This window comes from Oncorhynchus mykiss, chromosome 16, assembly GCF_057628025.1.
Source record: "Oncorhynchus mykiss isolate SJ-2025 chromosome 16, ASM5762802v1, whole genome shotgun sequence".
NCBI lineage: Eukaryota > Metazoa > Chordata > Actinopteri > Salmoniformes > Salmonidae > Oncorhynchus > Oncorhynchus mykiss.
In genome coordinates, this window is record NC_143037.1 from 58,951,483 (window position 1) to 58,969,958 (window position 18,476).

Here is an 18,476-nt window from a genome sequence, read left to right on the forward strand (position 1 = left end):
CTACCCTTTTCATTTGGCTTCTTGTTCACATACGCTTCATGAGGAGTTTTATTCTGGTCATGGCAAGTTGTCAACTGGAATCTCAGAGCTGTAGCTCACGTGGTCAGAATCAATTGTTGCAATTTGCATGGACAAGCACATGTCAGAGCCAGGGAAGAGAGAATAGAAGTAACATGAAACCTAGAGAGTTTGACAGTAAAGGGAGAGGCACTGTGAATAAAACCGCTTCAGTCTTGACGAGCTACTGGCTGTGCAGGCTTTTTGCTCCAATCCTGCAGTACCAGGCTAACTCAAGGAATAAGTTAATTGCTTTGAAATGAGACTTGAGCAGCAGTCTTGGGGAAATAAAGTTCTGCAACAGTCAACCAAGTCAACTAGGCTAGGAGCTATTGTAAGATGTAGACACCCCTTTACGTCAGACCAGTTTCACATGAAAAGGCTGTATCAACAGGTCAATTTCCCCCCCTATATTGTATGCTACATTTGACATTTCTGTTCTTTACATGAGACAAATTGCCAAAATTGTAATGCAAATCTATTTATTGAGCATATAAATTAAAAACAAAAAAAAGCAGCAACATTGTGACAAGAATGCAAGATACTTCTAGAGACCAACCCCTTAAACACAAAATACCTGTATCAATGGAGACTGAACACAAAAATAAGTTCTGGAAATAACATGTGAATGTTCAGTCTATAACACAGTATACCATTAAATAGACAGCATTATGTTGACCCTGTGACAGACCTTGTCATTTCTAAACTCTTATCCAAAATGATCATTAACTTCAATAGGCCATGCCTGGAAATGTAAGAAAATGTCAACAAAAAGCAAAGTAACAGAGTGAGAATGAGAGAACTCAGTTCTTGGAATTCAGCACACCAAAGCTTTGTTCTAAATACAATGTTGGTCTTAAGAAATTCAAGATGAGAAACTGCCTGCAGAAAATATTGACCTCTGCATTAAACCACCATGTTCTGAACCCACTTCATAATAACAATAAGGATTATTACTATGCAACATGGTTTTCCTTGGTCCAAAATAGCATGAGAAAAACAAAAGGATAACCTTAATAGTAAAAACAACAACTGCAGAGCATTATAAAGTAGTACAATTATATCCGTTTATACATGTGGTCATAGTGGAGGGTGGTAGACATTCATTGTAATTCCCACCATTAATGGGTTATCTACATTTTGTTCTCCATCTCCAACTTTTGATAGCTATGGTTACTAATGTCACAACTCTGGCCTAATTCTGTTTCACCCCCTTTTCCCTGAAGTTTGTATTCGAACACTACCTCAAGGTGTGAGGAGTATGTTGGAAACAAGCAGTGGCAGGGTAGAGAATCAGATCACAACCACAGCTTTTGAATCCATTAAGAGAACCAAAAGAGTGCACACTTCAGGAAGAAGAGGGAGAAACAGAAATGTGGCTAGTGTTTCTCTCGCTCCCTTCATCCCCAGTGGTTAAGTGCCCCCCCGACTAGTTAAGACCTGATGAGCATTCATGTAGTAGCTGAGACCTAGTCTGTTCCCATACTTTTACATAGCTTCCTTTCCATACATGCATATATATCCTAATCTCTCTGTTGACTGTTGCCCTGACAGGTCTGGAAAGGAAAGAGCAATAACTCCATCAGACCAAAGTATTGCTGCTCATTTACCCCGCTCTGGCCCCTCCCCCTCTCCTGCCATCCTGTTTCACAGTTTGTGGGGGTTGACCCATTTGTATGTTCCTTCATAGTGGAAACCAACCCTCTTTGATAGCTCATCTGCTTCTGTTGGACCCCGGCTAGGAAGAAGGGAAAGAACAAATCAATCACAAAATAAAACCAAAAATACCACTGACAAATTAATGGGACTATTGACTTGCGATACTTGTTTAACTGTGAATGGTAAATCTTACCTTCCATATATGTAGGGGATGGGGGGAGGTTTCTCGCTCTCGATCTGATGAAGGAGAGGCGTAAAGATCCTCCAGGCTTCCCTCAGCTCATCACTGAGTGAATAGAGAACACAATGTAAGGAGAGTAGCACATAGTAATGCAGCCAATGGGCTGCATTGCACCATCTTGTGGACATAAATATAATGCATGTTCAGTCTTATTTTCATAACACAAACACCATGGCAACAGAAGGGACTTCTGAGCAAGACAGAGCCTGACTGACCTCCTGACAAAGTGCATCTGGCTGCCACAGAAGACGTCCAGGATGAGACGCTCGTAGGCGTCGGGCAAATTCACATCCTGAGGAGAGAAAAGATTAGTGAAAATTGAGCAAATAAGGTTGAACATTTTGCCTATATATGGGTTGCTAAAATGTGAGCGTGGTGAGGTAGTGTGCGAGTGTCTGTTTTCTATGAGTGATGGGGGGGTTCATTCAGTATCTCACCTTATATCGGCTTTTGTAGGTGAGGTCCAGCTCCGTCTCCTCCGGGTGGAAATACACTCCTGGTTTCTTGCTCATCATCTTCGCATAGACGGCCTCGTTGGGCTGCACACGCACCACCAGCTCATTCCTACGACACTGCGCTCCAAAGATGTCCCCCGGAACATCCGTGAACTGCAACCGCACCTCCGCTTTCCTCTCGTTCAGGGCTTTGCCGCAACGCAGGATGAAGGGAACACCTTTGGAAGAACAGAGTAATTACAGTTATCACTGAGGAGTGAGCTGGTTTTACCAGACAGTGAAAGCACAACAAGCAAGACTGGAGGGAGAGAGAAAACCGAGGTTCTCACCATCCCAGCGCTCGTTGTGCACGTAGAGCACAGCTGTGGTGAAGGTGGCCTGGGTGGAGCCTTTGGGGACAGTGGGGTCATCAAGGTAACCCAGCTTGGCATCCCCCTCTCCCTCTGGGTCACCCACATACTGCCCCAACACCACATCTGACATGGTAATGGGGGCAATGCACTTCAGCACCTTCACCTGCAGGGGAGAGAGTGGTCAGGGAGAGAGTGGTGGTCAGGGAGACAGTGGTGGTCAGGGAGACAGTGGTGGTCAGGGAGACAGTGGTGGTCAGGGAGACAGTGGTGGTCAGGGAGACAGTGGTGGTCAGGGAGACGGTGGTCAGGGAGACGGTGGTCAGGGAGACGGTGGTCAGGGAGACGGTGGTCAGGGAGAGAGAGTACGAAGTGATTGGTTTGAAGTCTACTTGTTTATTCTGTTTGGTTTTACTAACTAATAAAGATTGTCAGTTTTCTGGAGGGGCCAATGGAGTCAAGTGAAGATGTGCATTTTGGGCTTTAGTTTGTGTCCATGTTGCTGTACCTTTTCATCCCTGACATCATCAGAGCTGGTGGAGGCAGGCTTCTCCATGGCAACCAGCGAGAGCATCTGGAGCAAGTGGTTCTGCATGACATCCCTGAAAAAAAAATGTAATACAAAATGGAGGGTGAGAAGTTACAGACCTACTAGTAGAACATGGCAAGAATAAATGCCTTCATTGAGGTTTGATGTCATTGAGCGCTAACGCAGTTCTCCTCACCGGATGATTCCAAAGTCGTCAAAGTAGCCGCCCCGGCCCTGGGTGCCGAAGGGTTCTTTGAAGGTGAGGACCACACAAGCTATGCTGTCCCTGTTCCAGATGGGCCCAAAGATCCGGTTCCCAAACCTGGAATATTTACCACCGTTTAACCTCAGCCTTATTGACATGGACATAGCTGAAACACACACAGCTGTCTGTTTATTAATGTTGTTCTTTCTCACCCCAAAGACAGTGAGGGACAGAGACTGCAAAAGAGAATAGAAAAAGAGTGGAGACCATTTGTCCTGTACCTGAGGACCATGAGGTTCTGCACCATCTCCTTGCCCAGGTAGTGGTCTATGCGGTAGATCTGGTCCTCAGTGAACAGGGAAGAGAGGTGGGTGGACAGCTCCTCTGAGCTCTGCAGGTCACGACCAAATGGCTTCTCCACAATCACTCTGCTCCAGCCCCTAATAAAACACACAGATAGGAGGGGAGGTAAGCATGTTTTGGATATTAAACAACGGAAGAGGGAGAAGCTAATCTAATGAGCAGCTCTCCCCAGACAAGACCGATTACATGAAGCAAGTGGATTAAATATGAACAGGCCTGTTCAAGGCCTTAGCAACACCACAGAGGAGGATTGAGAGGAGAGGGAGTCAGAGACTGAACAGCAAGACATGACAGGCTTACTGACTTGGTACTCATGCAGTGGTGCTTGATGTTCTTGGTGACATCGTGGTAGACGCTGGGCGGCAGGGCGAGGTAGAAGAGGCGGTTGGCCTTTCCCCCCCCGGGCAGGGACAACAGGTGGGTGTGGAGGTTGGAGAAGGCACTCTCCTCGGTGTACTTTCCACTGACATAAGAGTTACGGCTGAAGAACACAGACAACCGCTCCGCCTCAGAGTCTGCCACCTGGGACCACAGAGAGATAGGAATGTTGTCATACGTCTATAAACATGCACAAACACACATACAGTGCCTTGCGAAAGTATTCGGCCCCCTTGAACTTTGCAACCTTTTGCCACATTTCAGGCTTCAAACATAAAGATATAAAACTGTATTTTTTTGTGAAGAATCAACAACAAGTGGGACACAATCATGAAGTGGAACGACATTTATTGGATATTTCAAACTTTTTTAACAAATCAAAATCTGAAAAATTGGGCGTGCAAAATTATTCAGCCCCCTTAAGTTAATACTTTGTAGCGCCACCTTTTGCTGCGATTACAGCTGTAAGTCGCTTGGGGTATGTCTCTATCAGTTTTGCACATCGAGAGACTGACATTTTTTCCCATTCCTCCTTGCAAAACAGCTCGAGCTCAGTGAGTTTGGATGGAGAGCATTTGTGAACAGCAGTTTTCAGTTCTTTCCACAGATTCTTGATTGGATTCAGGTCTGGACTTTGACTTGGACATTCTAACACCTGGATATGTTTATTTTTGAACCATTCCATTGTAGATTTTGCTTTATGTTTTGGATCATTGTCTTGTTGGAAGACAAATCTCCGTCCCAGTCTCAGGTCTTTTGCAGACTCCATCAGGTTTTCTTCCAGAATGGTCCTGTATTTGGCTCCACCCATCTTCCCATCAATTTTAACCATCTTCCCTGTCCCTGCTGAAGAAAAGCAGGCCCAAACCATGATGCTGCCACCACCATGTTTGACAGTGGGGATGGTGTGTTCAGCTGTGTTGCTTTTACGACAAACATAACGTTTTGCATTGTTGCCAAAAAGTTCAATTTTGGTTTCATCTGACCAGAGCACCTTCTTCCACATGTTTGGTGTGTCTCCCAGGTGGCTTGTGGCAAACTTTAAACGACATTTTTTATGGATATCTTTAAGAAATGGCCTTCTTGCCACTCTTCAATAAAGGCGAGATTTGTGCAATATACGACTGATTGTTGTCCTATGGACAGAGTCTCCCACCTCAGCTGTAGATCTCTGCAGTTCATCCAGAGTGATCATGGGCCTCTTGGCTGCATCTCTGATCAGTCTTCTCCTTGTATGAGCTGAAAGTTTAGAGGGACGGCCAGGTCTTGGTAGATTTGCAGTGGTCTGATACTCCTTCCATTTCAATATTATCGCTTGCACAGTGCTCCTTGGGATGTTTAAAGCTTGGGAAATCTTTTTGTATCCAAATCCGGCTTTAAAAACTTCTTCACAACAGTATCTCGGACCTGCCTGGTGTGTTCCTTGTTCTTCATGATGCTCTCTGCACTTTTGACGGACCTCTGAGACTATCACAGTGCAGGTGCATTTATACGGAGACTTGATTACACACAGGTGGATTGTATTTATCATCATTAGTCATTTAGGTCAACATTGGATCATTCAGAGATCCTCACTGAACTTATGGAGAGTTTTCTGCACTGAAAGTAAAGGGGCTGAATAATTTTGCACACCCAATTTTTCAGTTTTTGATTTGTTAAAAAAGTTTGAAATATCCAATAAATGTCGTTCCACTTCATGATTGTGTCCCACTTGTTGTTGATTCTTCACAAAAAAATACAGTTTTATATCTTTATGTTTGAAGCCTGAAATGTGGCAAAAGGTTGCAAAGTTCAAGGGGGCCGAATACTTTCGCAAGGCACTGTACATATGCATTAACCCACACAGTGTAAAAATGTGGGTCAATATGTAATGCGTTCATTTGGAAAGTCTCACCTTCATATAGGGCATGGAGGCAGTTTTGATGGAATCCACCGTCAGGTCAGAGCGTGCAAAGCCCACAAAGTGAGTCTGTTCAGGGAGTAGACCATCTCTAAACAACCACCTGAGTGAGACGGGGGTATAAGAACAGAAAGGAGGATCATTAGGAGTTTTTACTCATCACTTGACACCAGAGAAAATCCACAGCTGCCCTGTGATAGCCACTTCTCATTTTAAGACTAAAGAGGCTGCACACTCACCACAGAGTTGGGTAGATTTTCTTTTTGGCTAGATCCCCCTAAAGAGAAACATATGAACATTATTAACATGTTAACACAAAACCAGATTAGTCACCTCTAAAATGTTGATTGAAACAGAGGCTAGCTATATACACACACAAAAAAAATATTTAGTCAGTCACCAATTGTGCACTTAAATGAGAGAGGCCTGTAATTTTCATCATAGGTACACTTCAACTATGACAGACAAAATGAGAAGAAAAAAAATCCAGAAAAACACAGTGTAGGATTTTTTATGAATTTATTTGCAAATTATGGCGGAAAATAAGTATTTGGTCACCTATAAACAAGCAAGATTTCTGTCTCTCACAGACCTGTAACTTCTTTAAGAGGCTCCTCTGTCCTCCACTCGTTACCTGTATTAATGGCACATGTTTGAACTTGTTATCAGTATAAAATACCTGTCTACAACCTCAAACAGTCACACTCCAAACTCCATTATGGCCAAGACCAAAGAGCTGTCAAAGGACACCAGAAACAAAATTGTAGACCTGCACCAGGCTGGGAAGACTGAATCTGCAATAGCGAAGCAGCTTGATTTGAAGAAATCAACTGTGGGAGCAATTATTAGGAAACGGAAGACATACAAGACCACTGATAATCTACCTCGATCTAGGGCCCCACGCAAGATCACACCCCGTGGGGTCAAAATGATCACAAGAACTGTGAGCAAAAATCCCAGAACAACACGGGGGGACCTAGTGAATGACCTGCAGAGAGCTGGGACCAAAGTAACAAAGCCTACCATCAGCAAGGGCATTGAAGAAGGAACGTGGCTGGGTCTTTCAGCATGACAATGATCCCAAACACACCGCCCGGGCAACGAAGGAGTGGCTTTGTAAGAAGTATTTCAAGGTCCTGGAGTGGCCTAGCCAGTCTCCAGATCTCAACCCCATAGAAAATCTTTGGAGGGAGTTGAAAGTCCGTGTTATACAGTGTGTGAAAACCTTGTCAAACATTTTCTGTAAGTCTTCACCTCTGTCATTGCCAACAAAGGGTATATAAAGTATTGATATAAACTTTTGTTATTGACCAAATACTTATTTTCCACCATAATTTGCAAATTAAATTCATTAAAAATCCTACAATGATTTTCTGGATTTTTTTTTCTCATTTTGTCTGTCATAGTTGAAGTGTACCTATGAGGAAAATTACAGATCTCTCTCTTGCACAATTGGTGGCTGACTAAATACTTTTTTGCACCACAGTATAGCAGCACTACAGACAGACGCTTCATTCAGGTCCATCAGTGTGGTGATTATTAGTACAGTGATTTTAGAATTGGTGCATTCATCTTAAAATAACTAGGTGAGACATCACTGGCAGTCCCCAGCTTTGCCACTAGAAGGTCCCATCACATTCTAGTGTGACTATTTTACATTATCAAAAACACTTACACAACATTGATATGAATACTGAGCGCAAATACATTTTTTTTTTTTTAAATCAACCTATTTCAACATTACTTTAGTGCAACATGTCCTTTATGTTAAAGTAACAAACATTAATATTGTAACTTTATTGTAACATTTGAACTTGTACTTCAGTGCAATATTCATTGTAACATAGTGAATGTTGCACTAAAATGTCAATGACAAACAACTGTATAGCAGTTGTGTGATTCATTCCCACTGAACATAAAGGTAACATTTAGGATAGAGGTAGCCTGTAGAATATGCTTTCAAGTAGAGGCCTACACTGAACAAAATCAATCTTAGTAGGTAAGGCTTCAGAACCAAGTGCATGATTAAATTTGTGCATCACTATTTTGAACTACAATCAGTCAGACAGTATGTCTTGAATTAATTGACGTTTTCTAAAAACATTTCAGTCATTTTGAGTGTCTTTTTCCCTTTTGTCGGCTTCTCGGCTTTTGACTTTTCTTTTTGGGGCTTTTTCAGCCCTTTTTCATTCACTCTCATCTCCTTTTCTACTGTTCATGGTATATCTTGACGCACTCAATTTGCAGTGGTGCTCTGCATTTCTCACATGCATAGGTAGTGCGTGTCACAATGCCGACATCTGTTACCGGTGCATCGTGTTGATTGGCCAGTGAGAAGAAGCTTTGTCATATCTTGCCTGATCTTCAACAGTAGCAACCAGTAGAGATCTCCTTCCGCGGCTCAGTGGTTTCGTGCCAAACGTTTGCTTAAGAGACTGTGCCACTATCCGTGAGAAGGTCTATGGCCCCTCCCATAACGTCTCTGTAAAAGAAACGGCTGTTTACGAGTGCACTGTTGAGAGACCATGCAAAGATCGGCCATCACCACTTCTTAGCACCCATGTGCTCATTGTATCGGTTGATGCAATTTGGTTGTGGGACCCAACCCAGTCTCAGGGAGGATAGTGTGGGATCCACCATATGGTTCCACATGTAACCACTGGATGAGACAAGGCCCCATAGCTTGTAACAAAAACGGATTGGTTTACCTCTTATGAATTGCTTACATCCATGTCGGCCATAGGATTAGATCATGCTCTCATCCAATGACAGCCATTCCTGAAATGGCATGACTTTGTATGACTGATTGAGCTGGGAGAAGATGGGCCTAACCTTAAAATGGGTCATCAGTGATCTTTGTGTTGTCAACCACATGAACGGAGGCCATTATTTCATCAGAGCGATTTCGCCACATTACATTAAATGCTTTCATTGTGTACATCACTGTCAAGTGACCAGTACATGCGTCTTCTTGGAACAGAGCTGTACCCAGATGTGATAAGGATCCCATAGAATGTAAGGAGCTCATCCATACTCAGATACAGTTGCTTGTCCTTGGTCTGGGTGGAGTAGAGGTTGGACATGTCAATGGTGATCTCTCTTAGGGTGGGTGGATACATTAGTAGGAAAACATCCATTGGGTTGGGGCAGCTTTGTTTGACACATTCTGTAGCATTTGGGCTGAATACTATGTGTTAAATCACAGCGGTGGCAGGCCTCTTCGATCATTTGAACAATCAATCTTTATTTTTGACCACCTACAGCTTTTCCCTTAGCTCTTCTGACTGGACCCTCTTGGCTCTTCATTAGCAACAGTGGAGGGGGGTGGGTAGGTCATCATCACTGATAACGTTGTTCCTGTCATGATCTGATGCACTGTGTTACCCCGCCGGTCACTATTTTCGCCGTCAACATGTTTACTCATTCTATGACCACACTGAACAAAGTTGAGTAATTGCAAATGCATATATCAATTAGAGGGCGACCGATTAATCAGAATGGCCGATTAATTAGGGCCGATTTCAAGTGTTCATAACAATCGGAAATCTGTATTTTTGGGCACAGATTTGCCAATTTTTTAAATATATTTTTTTATACCTTTATTTAACTAGGCAAGTCAGTTAAGAACACATTCTTATTTTCAATGACGGCCTAGGAACGGTAGGTTAACTGCCTCGTTCAGGGGCAGAACGACAGATTTTCACCTTGTCAGCTCGAGGAATCCAATCTTGCAACCTTACAGTTAACTAGTCCAACGCAATAACGACCTGCCTCTCTCTCGTTGCACTCCACAAGGAGACTGCCTGTTACGCGAATGCAGTAAGCCAAGGTAAGTTGCTAGCTAGCATTAAACTTATCTTATAAAAAACAATCATAATCACTTGTTAACTACACATGGTTGATGATATTACTAGATATTTTCTAGCATGTCCTGCGTTGCATATAATCTGACTGAGCATACAAGTATCTGACTGAGCGGTGGTAGGCAGAAGCAGGCGCGTAAACATCCATTCAAACAGCACTTTCGTGCGTTTTGCCAGCAGCTCTTCGTTGTGCGTCAAGCATTGCGCTGTTTTTGACTTCAAGCCTATCAACTCCCGAGATGAGGCTGGTGTAACCAAAGTGAGATGGCTAGCTAGCTAGTGTGCGCTAATAGCGTTTCATACGACACTCGCTCTGAGCCTTTTAGTAGTTGTTCCCCTTACTCTGCATGGGTAACGCTGCTTCGATGGTGGCTGTTGTCGTTGTGTTGCTGGTTCGAGCCCAGGGAGGAGCGAGGAGAGGGACGGAAGCTATACTGTTACATTGGCAATACTAAAGTGCCTATAAAAACATCCAATAGTCAAAGGTTAATGAAATACAAATGGTATAGAGGGAAATAGTCCTATAATAACTACAACCCAAAACTTTTTACCTGGGAATATTGAAGACATGTTAAAAGGAACCACCAGCTTTCATATGTTCTCATGTTCTGAGCAAGAAACTTAAACGTTAGCTTTCTTACATGGCACATATTGCACTTTTACTTTCTTCTCCAACACTTTGTTTTTGCATTATTTAAACCAAATTGAACATGTTTCATTATTTACTTAAGGCTAAATTGATTTTATTGGTGTATTATATTAAAGTTAAAATAAGTGTTCTCATTCAGTATTGTTGTAATTGTCTTTATTACAAATACATAATAAATAAATAAATAAATAAATAAATAAATAGGCGGATTAATCGGTATCGGCTTTTCTGGTCCCCCAATAATCGGTATCGGCGTTGAAAAATCATAATCAGTCGACCTCTAATATCAATACTAGACACCTTAAAAGATGTATACCAAAAATATTCGTCCTCTCTTTATGTTAACATAAACTCAGCAAAAAAATAAATAAACGTTCCTTTTTCAGGACCCTGTCTTTCGAAGATAATTTGTAAAAATCCAAATAACTACAGATTCTTCATTGTAAAGGTTTTAAACACTGTTTCCCATGATTGTTCAATGAACCATAAACAATTAATGAACATGCACCTGTGGAACGGTCGTTAAGACAAGAACAGCTCACAGACGTTAGGCAATTAAGGTTACAGTTATAAAAACTTAAACACTAAAGAGGCCTTTCTACTGACTCTGAAAAACACCAAAAGAAAGATTCCCAGGGTCCCTGCTCATCTGCGTGAACATGCCTTAGGCATGCTGCAAGGAGGCATGAGGACTGCAGAAGAGACAACCCAGTCCAAGCTCTTCTGAGCGGGAGCTGCCCTCCTGTAGGGGTGGGAGGGACAAGAGGTGACGGTACAGAGTGCTCGGATTGGGATGTAGGGTTGGAGCAAAGCTTGAAGGTAAGGAGGTGCAGTTCCCCTTGCTGCTCCATAGGCAAGCACCAGGGTCTTGAAGATGATGTGAGCTGTGTGCGGAGGAGCGAGTTGACATGGGAGAACTTAGGAAGGTTGAACACCAAGCGGGCTTGGTATGCCACTTGGGGAAAAACTTAAACATAATAATTCATCCGAATGGCCTTATGGACTATTGTGTCTTATTCCAGTGATTTGTGTCTAATGACAAAATGGGTTACACCTTTAAACTGATATGCATTAGCCTATGCCCATCCTCAGTCTGTCCATGACTACTGGCCTTCTGTCCCGCCTCAGCTGAGAGGAAAATGCAAACCGGGGGTGGCTTGACAAACACCATCGAATCACATTTCTCTCATCATTCTTCAGTTAATCATTAATATTTACTAATGTTTCATTGGCAGAGCGACTGTAATGAGGCCATGTTGAGTGAGGTGGTGTGTGTGCCTGCGGTGTATTTTTGTGTACATGTAACACCAGCTTGTGATTGGTGTGTGCTTGCTGAGTGTCAAGGACCGATTGCAGCATTGCACACAAACCATATTTTACAGTAGCCTATGTACATCACTGTTCCCAAAAACCACCATAGACACCACAAGGCTATGCCTTACCACCATTACCATTCCCCCATTCTGATTCCCAACATGCCTCTACTACCTTTGTCAGCAGTTTCCTTTCATTACGGTGACACTGCACTATTCAGCTCTTGCACCACTCCTTTCAACCAAGAGAAAATAGAGTGGGAGAACCGGCCTAAATGGAGAAGTGGGCGGAAGAATGATACATTGAGCTCCTCTCCGAAAGTACATTTTATCAGTTAACTGGGCAGGTGTTACAGGCGAAAACATGAAAAAACATTGTAGGCCAAGAGAGGACTTTTCTAGAGAAGGAAATACTGTAAGAAAATGCAACTTCAAAGTGACTCGACTGAGTCAGTGAATTGATAATCCTTGTAGGTACTGATAGGAGAAGAGATAGAAAGTAATTTCCCACAACCTATAATTCTGGCTCATTAGGCCATCTCTATGTGACTGGGGAACATAGTCATTCAGCTGAGTTGATCAACAAAAGATCAGTTCGTACACTATGATTGGCCAACGTACTGTCTGTGCGCAACATGATTAACTAACAAACAGTTCAAGCTGAACATGATTGGCTAACAAACAGTGTCATAATATCAAGGTTCATGATTGTTAGTTCTCTTTGTATCAAGGCCAGACTACAGCAAGCACAAGTGATTCTGGGGTTGCTTAGTTACACAAGCTCTGTGTAATGTGTCTCAATGAAATTTCTACATTTCCTCAAATGTGCAAACCCTCAAATGTGCAACCCCTCAAATGTGCAACCCCTCTTGTCCGTTTCAACACACCGTTCTCACTAAATGTGTTCCCTTATCTGTCCACCTAAAATCAAATAGGTATAACTGAACAAAACATTGAAATTATTCTAGGAGAAGACTAATTCTGTGTGTCTCGGACAAATGTATCCTAATTTTGGTAGCCTACATTTAGTAAATTGTTAATCCAGTGCAACTGATCGATCTTGAACTACCTCAGAATTGATTATAGGTTTAATTTCATCATTATGGTCCTGTGTGGCTCAGTCGGTAATGCATGGCGCTTGCAATGCCAATGGTTGTGGGTTCGATTCCTGCTGGGGCCACCATACGTAAAATGTACTCACACATGACTAAGTTGGTTTGGACAAAAGTGCCTTAAATGGCACATATTTTCAGGGAATTTCATAAAAGTCCAAAAGAAGATAGATGATGTTCACAACCTCAACTGATTCACTTATTTTGTCAGTCACTCGCTCCAATATGCATCCAAAACACACTCACTCCACCAGCCCATTCACAACTTTTGTAATTATAAAAATAAAGTTGCCTGTGCTGTGGAGGGTCAAAACTTGCAGGGTCATTCATCAGTAATCAAAGTAGCCTCTAATTTCCCCATCTCACCGATGCTCCCATGATGATGAAGATGTGAGCGTCGGAATGATGGAACTCCTTGTCATCATGCAGCTCCTTCCGCAGCTCTCCGAACACCTCGGACCGAGAGAGGGGAATGGCACTCAATTTTCCTAGGCAAAGATAAATGTCAAAAACAAGTTATTATCAATAACAAGATTGGCCAAACATGAATGATAATACATGTAGGAACCCACAATATGAATAATACAGTGTAGTCTACTGTAGTCTAGTTTAATAGCATACTGAAGGAGTGAGAGTAAAAACTATTTTTGAATATCACACTATTATGCCAATAGACTAGAGCAGTAAGAGTACTGCTCTGGGCCTGTCTGGCACAATGATTCATACCAAGGGAGTATATAACAGCCAAAATTACTTTCAAAACACATAGCAAGTTAAATAACACCACACACAAACAATGAACTATCTGAACACTCAGAGACACAGCAATGCCTTGGGATCGACAGAAGAGGCAGGCTACAATAAGTGACAGAATAGATTGCTACATTCTTATTTCTACTTCCTTGTGTTCTACGAGCAGTAAGATTGTCCAAAGGGGAACAGATATATGAAAAATGTAGATTTACTTTCAGGAAGCACTCCTTTTCATTTGAGGAAAACAGTTTCAGCCCCAAATGTCTTCTAGCCAAATAGCACTTTATTTTAAAGAGGGCACAAACAGCCTAGAGTCTATAAAACCATAAAACACAAATCATTTGATAAAAGTATTACGCAACCATTTGTTCCATATTGCATTACACGTTTGGTAAATAATCGGCCTACCCTTTCTGGTCATAGGCTGATAAGAAATAATCAAGATGTATTGTGTACCACCTTCAAAAGCAGTACTCTTATTTTACCTAAATGGCAACAGGTTAGAACTATATACAAATATTAGATACAATTTACAGACCGCGCACCCTTCGCGGATAAACGTTCGCCACTTTGCAGACGCACAGCTACAACACACCAGTAACTGTAATGTTATTAGCAAAATCCTCAGCCCAAACCCGTATTTTAAAAAAGGGCCGAACCTAGCTAGCAGTGACTACTGAAATAATACTGACTCACTTGCCTAGTCACGCTAACTAGCCGAATTTGTACCTGTAAAGTTACAAGGTAACTTAGCTAGCAAGCAAACTATTCATACTATGTACACAATATTTGGATCTAGGTCACCCATCAAAGTAACGTTTATTTAATGGCATACCATACTGCCATTTATTTAATGGCATACCATACTGACATGACACTAACATCCCATCATGTTCGTGGCTGTTTTGACAGCATGACAAGAATGTAGCAGCAAAATGACCTGCTAGCATCGGCTAACTGTCAAGCTGTTCGTAATCAGAAGAATACCTTTACAAAACTATATATGGTTACTTACTTCCAGCCATTTCCAATTCAAACGATTATCTGAGAGTGTGGCGAAAACAGAGCTGTCTTCGCTCGAAACTTCTGTAAATCTACAAGCCACAAAACTTATTGCAGTTTCTTTCTTCCCTGTCGAAATGACGCAACCGAATTCAGTGATTTTATTGGTTTAGAGGGAAACTCACCAGCGCTCGATCCACTTCCCATCACCATTTGCCTCCAATGACGTCACATTTCCAAATCCAGCAAAAGATGGGTGGGGCGTGGTTATCTGTACACTCTTCAGAGAAAAACACCAATCAAAGATAAGAAATAGCCATCACTGACATGCAAGTGGATATGTAGCAGAGGGGGTGGAAGACTCCCCAAATATATGGAAGAAGTCAGATGAGCCTAAAATTGAGCTTTTTGTCCATCAAGGAAAACGCTATGTCTTGTGTTTGACCAACCTGGATCAAATCCTGGACAAAATACTTTCTGGGATTATAAATAAAGTAATGTATAAACTGCATGAACATGGAAGAGACACCAAACACTGCTAATTCAAAATAATAAACGTAAATCAACAGATCATCATCTGGTATTGAAAATCCTTGCTAGTCCATTATCTGAAAATACTTCCTTTCACAGGGGAACATAATTTCTCTGCTTATGCTTGATTTCATTATCCATGATACATGCCACACACAGACATATGCTCCTAGACATTTCCACTTCACAATAACAGCACTTACAGTTGACCGTGGCAGCTCTAGCAGGGCCAACATTTCACGAACTGACTTGTTGGAAAAGTGGCATTCTATGACGGCGCCATGTTGAAAGTCACTGAGCTCGTCAGTAAGATCATTTGAGTACCAATGGTTGTTTGTGGAGATTGCATGGCTGTGTGCTTGATTTTATACACTTGTCAGCAACAGGTGTAGCTGAAATAGCCAAATCCACTCATTTGAATGGTGTCCACATAGTTTTATGTGTATATATACACACACTACTGTTCAAAAGTTTGGGGTCACTATTTTTTTGTCCACTAAAATAACAGAAAAGCGATCAGAAATATAGTGTAGACTTTGTTAATGTTGTAAATTACTATTGTAGCTGGATACGTCTGATTTTTTATGAAATATCTACATAGGCGTACAGAGGTTCATTATCAGCAACCATCAATCCTGTGTTCCAATGGTACGTTTGGTGTTCACCAAAAGGCATGTGGGAGACTCCCCAAACATATGGAAGAAGGTACTCTAGTCAGATGAGACTAAAATTGAGCTTTTTGGCCATCAAGGAAAACGCTATGTCTGGCGCAACCCAATACCTCCCATAACCCCGAGAACACCATCCCCAAAATGAAGCATGGTGGTGGCAGCATCATGCTGTGGGGATGGTTTTCATCAGCAGGGACTGAGAAACTGGTCAGAATTGAAGGAATGATGGATGGTGCTAAATACAGGGAAATTCTTGAGGGAAACCTGTTTCAGTCTTCCAGAGATTTGAGACTGGGATGGAGGTTCACCTTCCAGCAGGACAATGACCCTAAGCATACTGCGAAAGCAACACTCGAGTGGTTTAAGGGGAAACATTTACATTTCTTGGAATGGCCTAGTCAAAACACAGACCTCAATCCAATTGAGAATCTGTAGTATGACTTAAAGATTGCTGTACACCAGCGGAACCCATCCAACTTGAAGGAGCTGGAGCAGTTTTGCCTTGAAGAATGGGAAAAAATCCCAGTGGCTAGATGTGCCAAACTTATACAGACATACCCCAAGAGACTTGCAGCTGTAATTGCTGCAAAAGGTGGCTCTACAAAGTATTGACTTTGGGGGGTGAATAGTTAAGCAAGCTCAAGTTCTGTTTTTTTGTCTTTCTTGTTTGTTTCACCCCCAAATTTTGGGGGGGCATCTTCAAAGTGGTATGCATGTTGTGTAAATCAAATGATACAAACACTCAAAAAAATTGAATTCCAGGTTGTAAGACAACAAAATGGGAACAATGCCAAGGGGGTGAATACTTTCGCAAGCCACTGTAACTAGCCATTTCATCACTGTGGACGTGCTGCGCGTGTAAAGTCAGCAACAATAAGCAGTGCATTGCATGCACGCCTGTGTCGCTGTAACGTTGTATAAAGTCAGCAACAATAAGCAATGCGGCGGCATCCTTTCAAAATAAAGGTTTAGGTGCAGCGGTTACCGTTCAAAATAATATAGTATATATTATGTTCTTGCACATGTCTCGCGACCCCTTAATCCTTCCCGCGACCAACAGTTGAGACTCACGGTATTAGAGTGTCTAGCTTCAGAAACAGACAGCTTCATTAAAAATTACCCGCAAATCAAATCAAAGTTTATTTGTCACGTGCGCGATACAACAGTGAAATGCTTACTTACAGGCTCTAACCAATAGTGCGAAAAAAGGTGTCTGTGTGTGTGTGTGTGTTTGTTTGTGTAGGTAAGTAAAGAAATAAAGCAACAGTAAAAAGACATTTGACAATAAGAGTAGCAAGGCTATATACAGATAGACACTGGTTAGTCCGGCTTATTGAGGTAGTATGTACATGTAGGTATGGTTAAAGTGACTATGCATATACGATGAACAGATAGTAGCAGTAGAGTAAAAAGAGGGGTTGGTGGGTGATGGGACACAATGTAGATAGCCCGGTAGGCCAATGTGCGGGAGCACTGGTTGGTCAGGCCAATTGAGGTAGTATGTACAGTGCCTTGCGAAAGTATTCGGCCCCCTTGAACTTTGCGACCTTTTGCCACATTTCAGGCTTCAAACATAAAGATATAAAACTGTATTTTTTTGTGAAGAATCAACAACAAGTGGGACACAATCATGAAGTGGAACGACATTTATTGGATATTTCAAACTTTTTTAACAAATCAAAAACTGAAAAATTGGGCGTGCAAAATTATTCAGCCCCTTTACTTTCAGTGCAGCAAACTCTCTCCAGAAGTTCAGTGAGGATCTCTGAATGATCCAATGTTGACCTAAATGACTAATGATGATAAATACAATCCACCTGTGTGTAATCAAGTCTCCGTATAAATGCACCTGCACTGTGATAGTCTCAGAGGTCCGTTAAAAGCGCAGAGAGCATCATGAAGAACAAGGAACACACCAGGCAGGTCCGAGATACTGTTGTGAAGTTTAAAGCCGGATTTGGATACAAAAAGATTTCCCAAGCTTTAAACATCCCAAGGAGCACTGCGCAAGCGATAATATTGAAATGGAAGGAGTATCAGACCACTGCAAATCTACCAAGACCTGGCCGTCCCTCTAAACATTCAGCTCATACAAGGAGAAGACTGATCAGAGATGCAACCAAGAGGCCCATGATCACTCTGGATGAACTGCAGAGATCTACAGCTGAGGTGGGAGACTCTGTCCATAGGACAACAATCAGTCATATATTGCACAAATCTGGCCTTTATGGAAGAGTGGCAAGAAGAAAGCCATTTCTTAAAGATATCCATAAAAAGTGTCGTTTAAAGTTTGCCACAAGCCACCTGGGAGACACACCAAACATGTGGAAGAAGGTGCTCTGGTCAGATGAAACCAAAATTGAACTTTTTGGCAACAATGCAAAACGTTATGTTTGGCGTAAAATCAACACAGCTGAACACACCATCCCCACTGTCAAACATGGT

General features: G+C 42.1%; 1 protein-coding gene across 2 annotated transcripts; it reads right to left on the reverse strand.

Annotated features, from left to right (window-relative positions):
* Window positions 1-522: 522 nt before the first annotated feature.
* LOC110492369 (glucose-6-phosphate 1-dehydrogenase) lies at window positions 523-18,104 on the reverse strand. 2 transcript variants are annotated; one of them, XM_021566623.3, is made up of 13 exons: window positions 15,015-18,104; window positions 13,441-13,562; window positions 6,377-6,414; window positions 6,132-6,240; window positions 4,164-4,381; window positions 3,778-3,936; window positions 3,488-3,613; window positions 3,271-3,364; window positions 2,742-2,928; window positions 2,395-2,630; window positions 2,173-2,249; window positions 1,910-2,002; window positions 523-1,795 (listed from the first exon to the last, which is right to left on the reverse strand). In XM_021566623.3, the coding sequence occupies exons 1-13, from the start codon at window positions 15,040-15,042 to the stop codon at window positions 1,705-1,707; spliced, it is 1,578 nt and encodes a 525-aa protein (XP_021422298.1). In that variant the 5' UTR covers window positions 15,043-18,104; the 3' UTR covers window positions 523-1,704. The 2 variants fall into 2 exon arrangements, with proteins under 2 accessions (XP_021422298.1, XP_021422300.1); XM_021566625.3 differs by having other exon boundaries at window positions 14,843-15,053.
* Between the last annotated feature and the right edge of the window lie 372 nt (window positions 18,105-18,476).

Excerpts from the sequence above, each read along its gene's own strand:
- LOC110492369 (XM_021566623.3), bottom strand. The coding sequence starts at position 15,042 with ATGGTGATGGGAAGTGGATCGAGCGCTG. Across the intron at positions 13,563-15,014 it reads GGGAAGTGGATCGAGCGCTG|GAAAATTGAGTGCCATTCCC; the intron begins GTGAGTTTCCCT and ends ATCTTTGCCTAG. Across the intron at positions 2,250-2,394 it reads CCTACAAAAGCCGATATAAG|GATGTGAATTTGCCCGACGC; the intron begins GTGAGATACTGA and ends TTCTCTCCTCAG.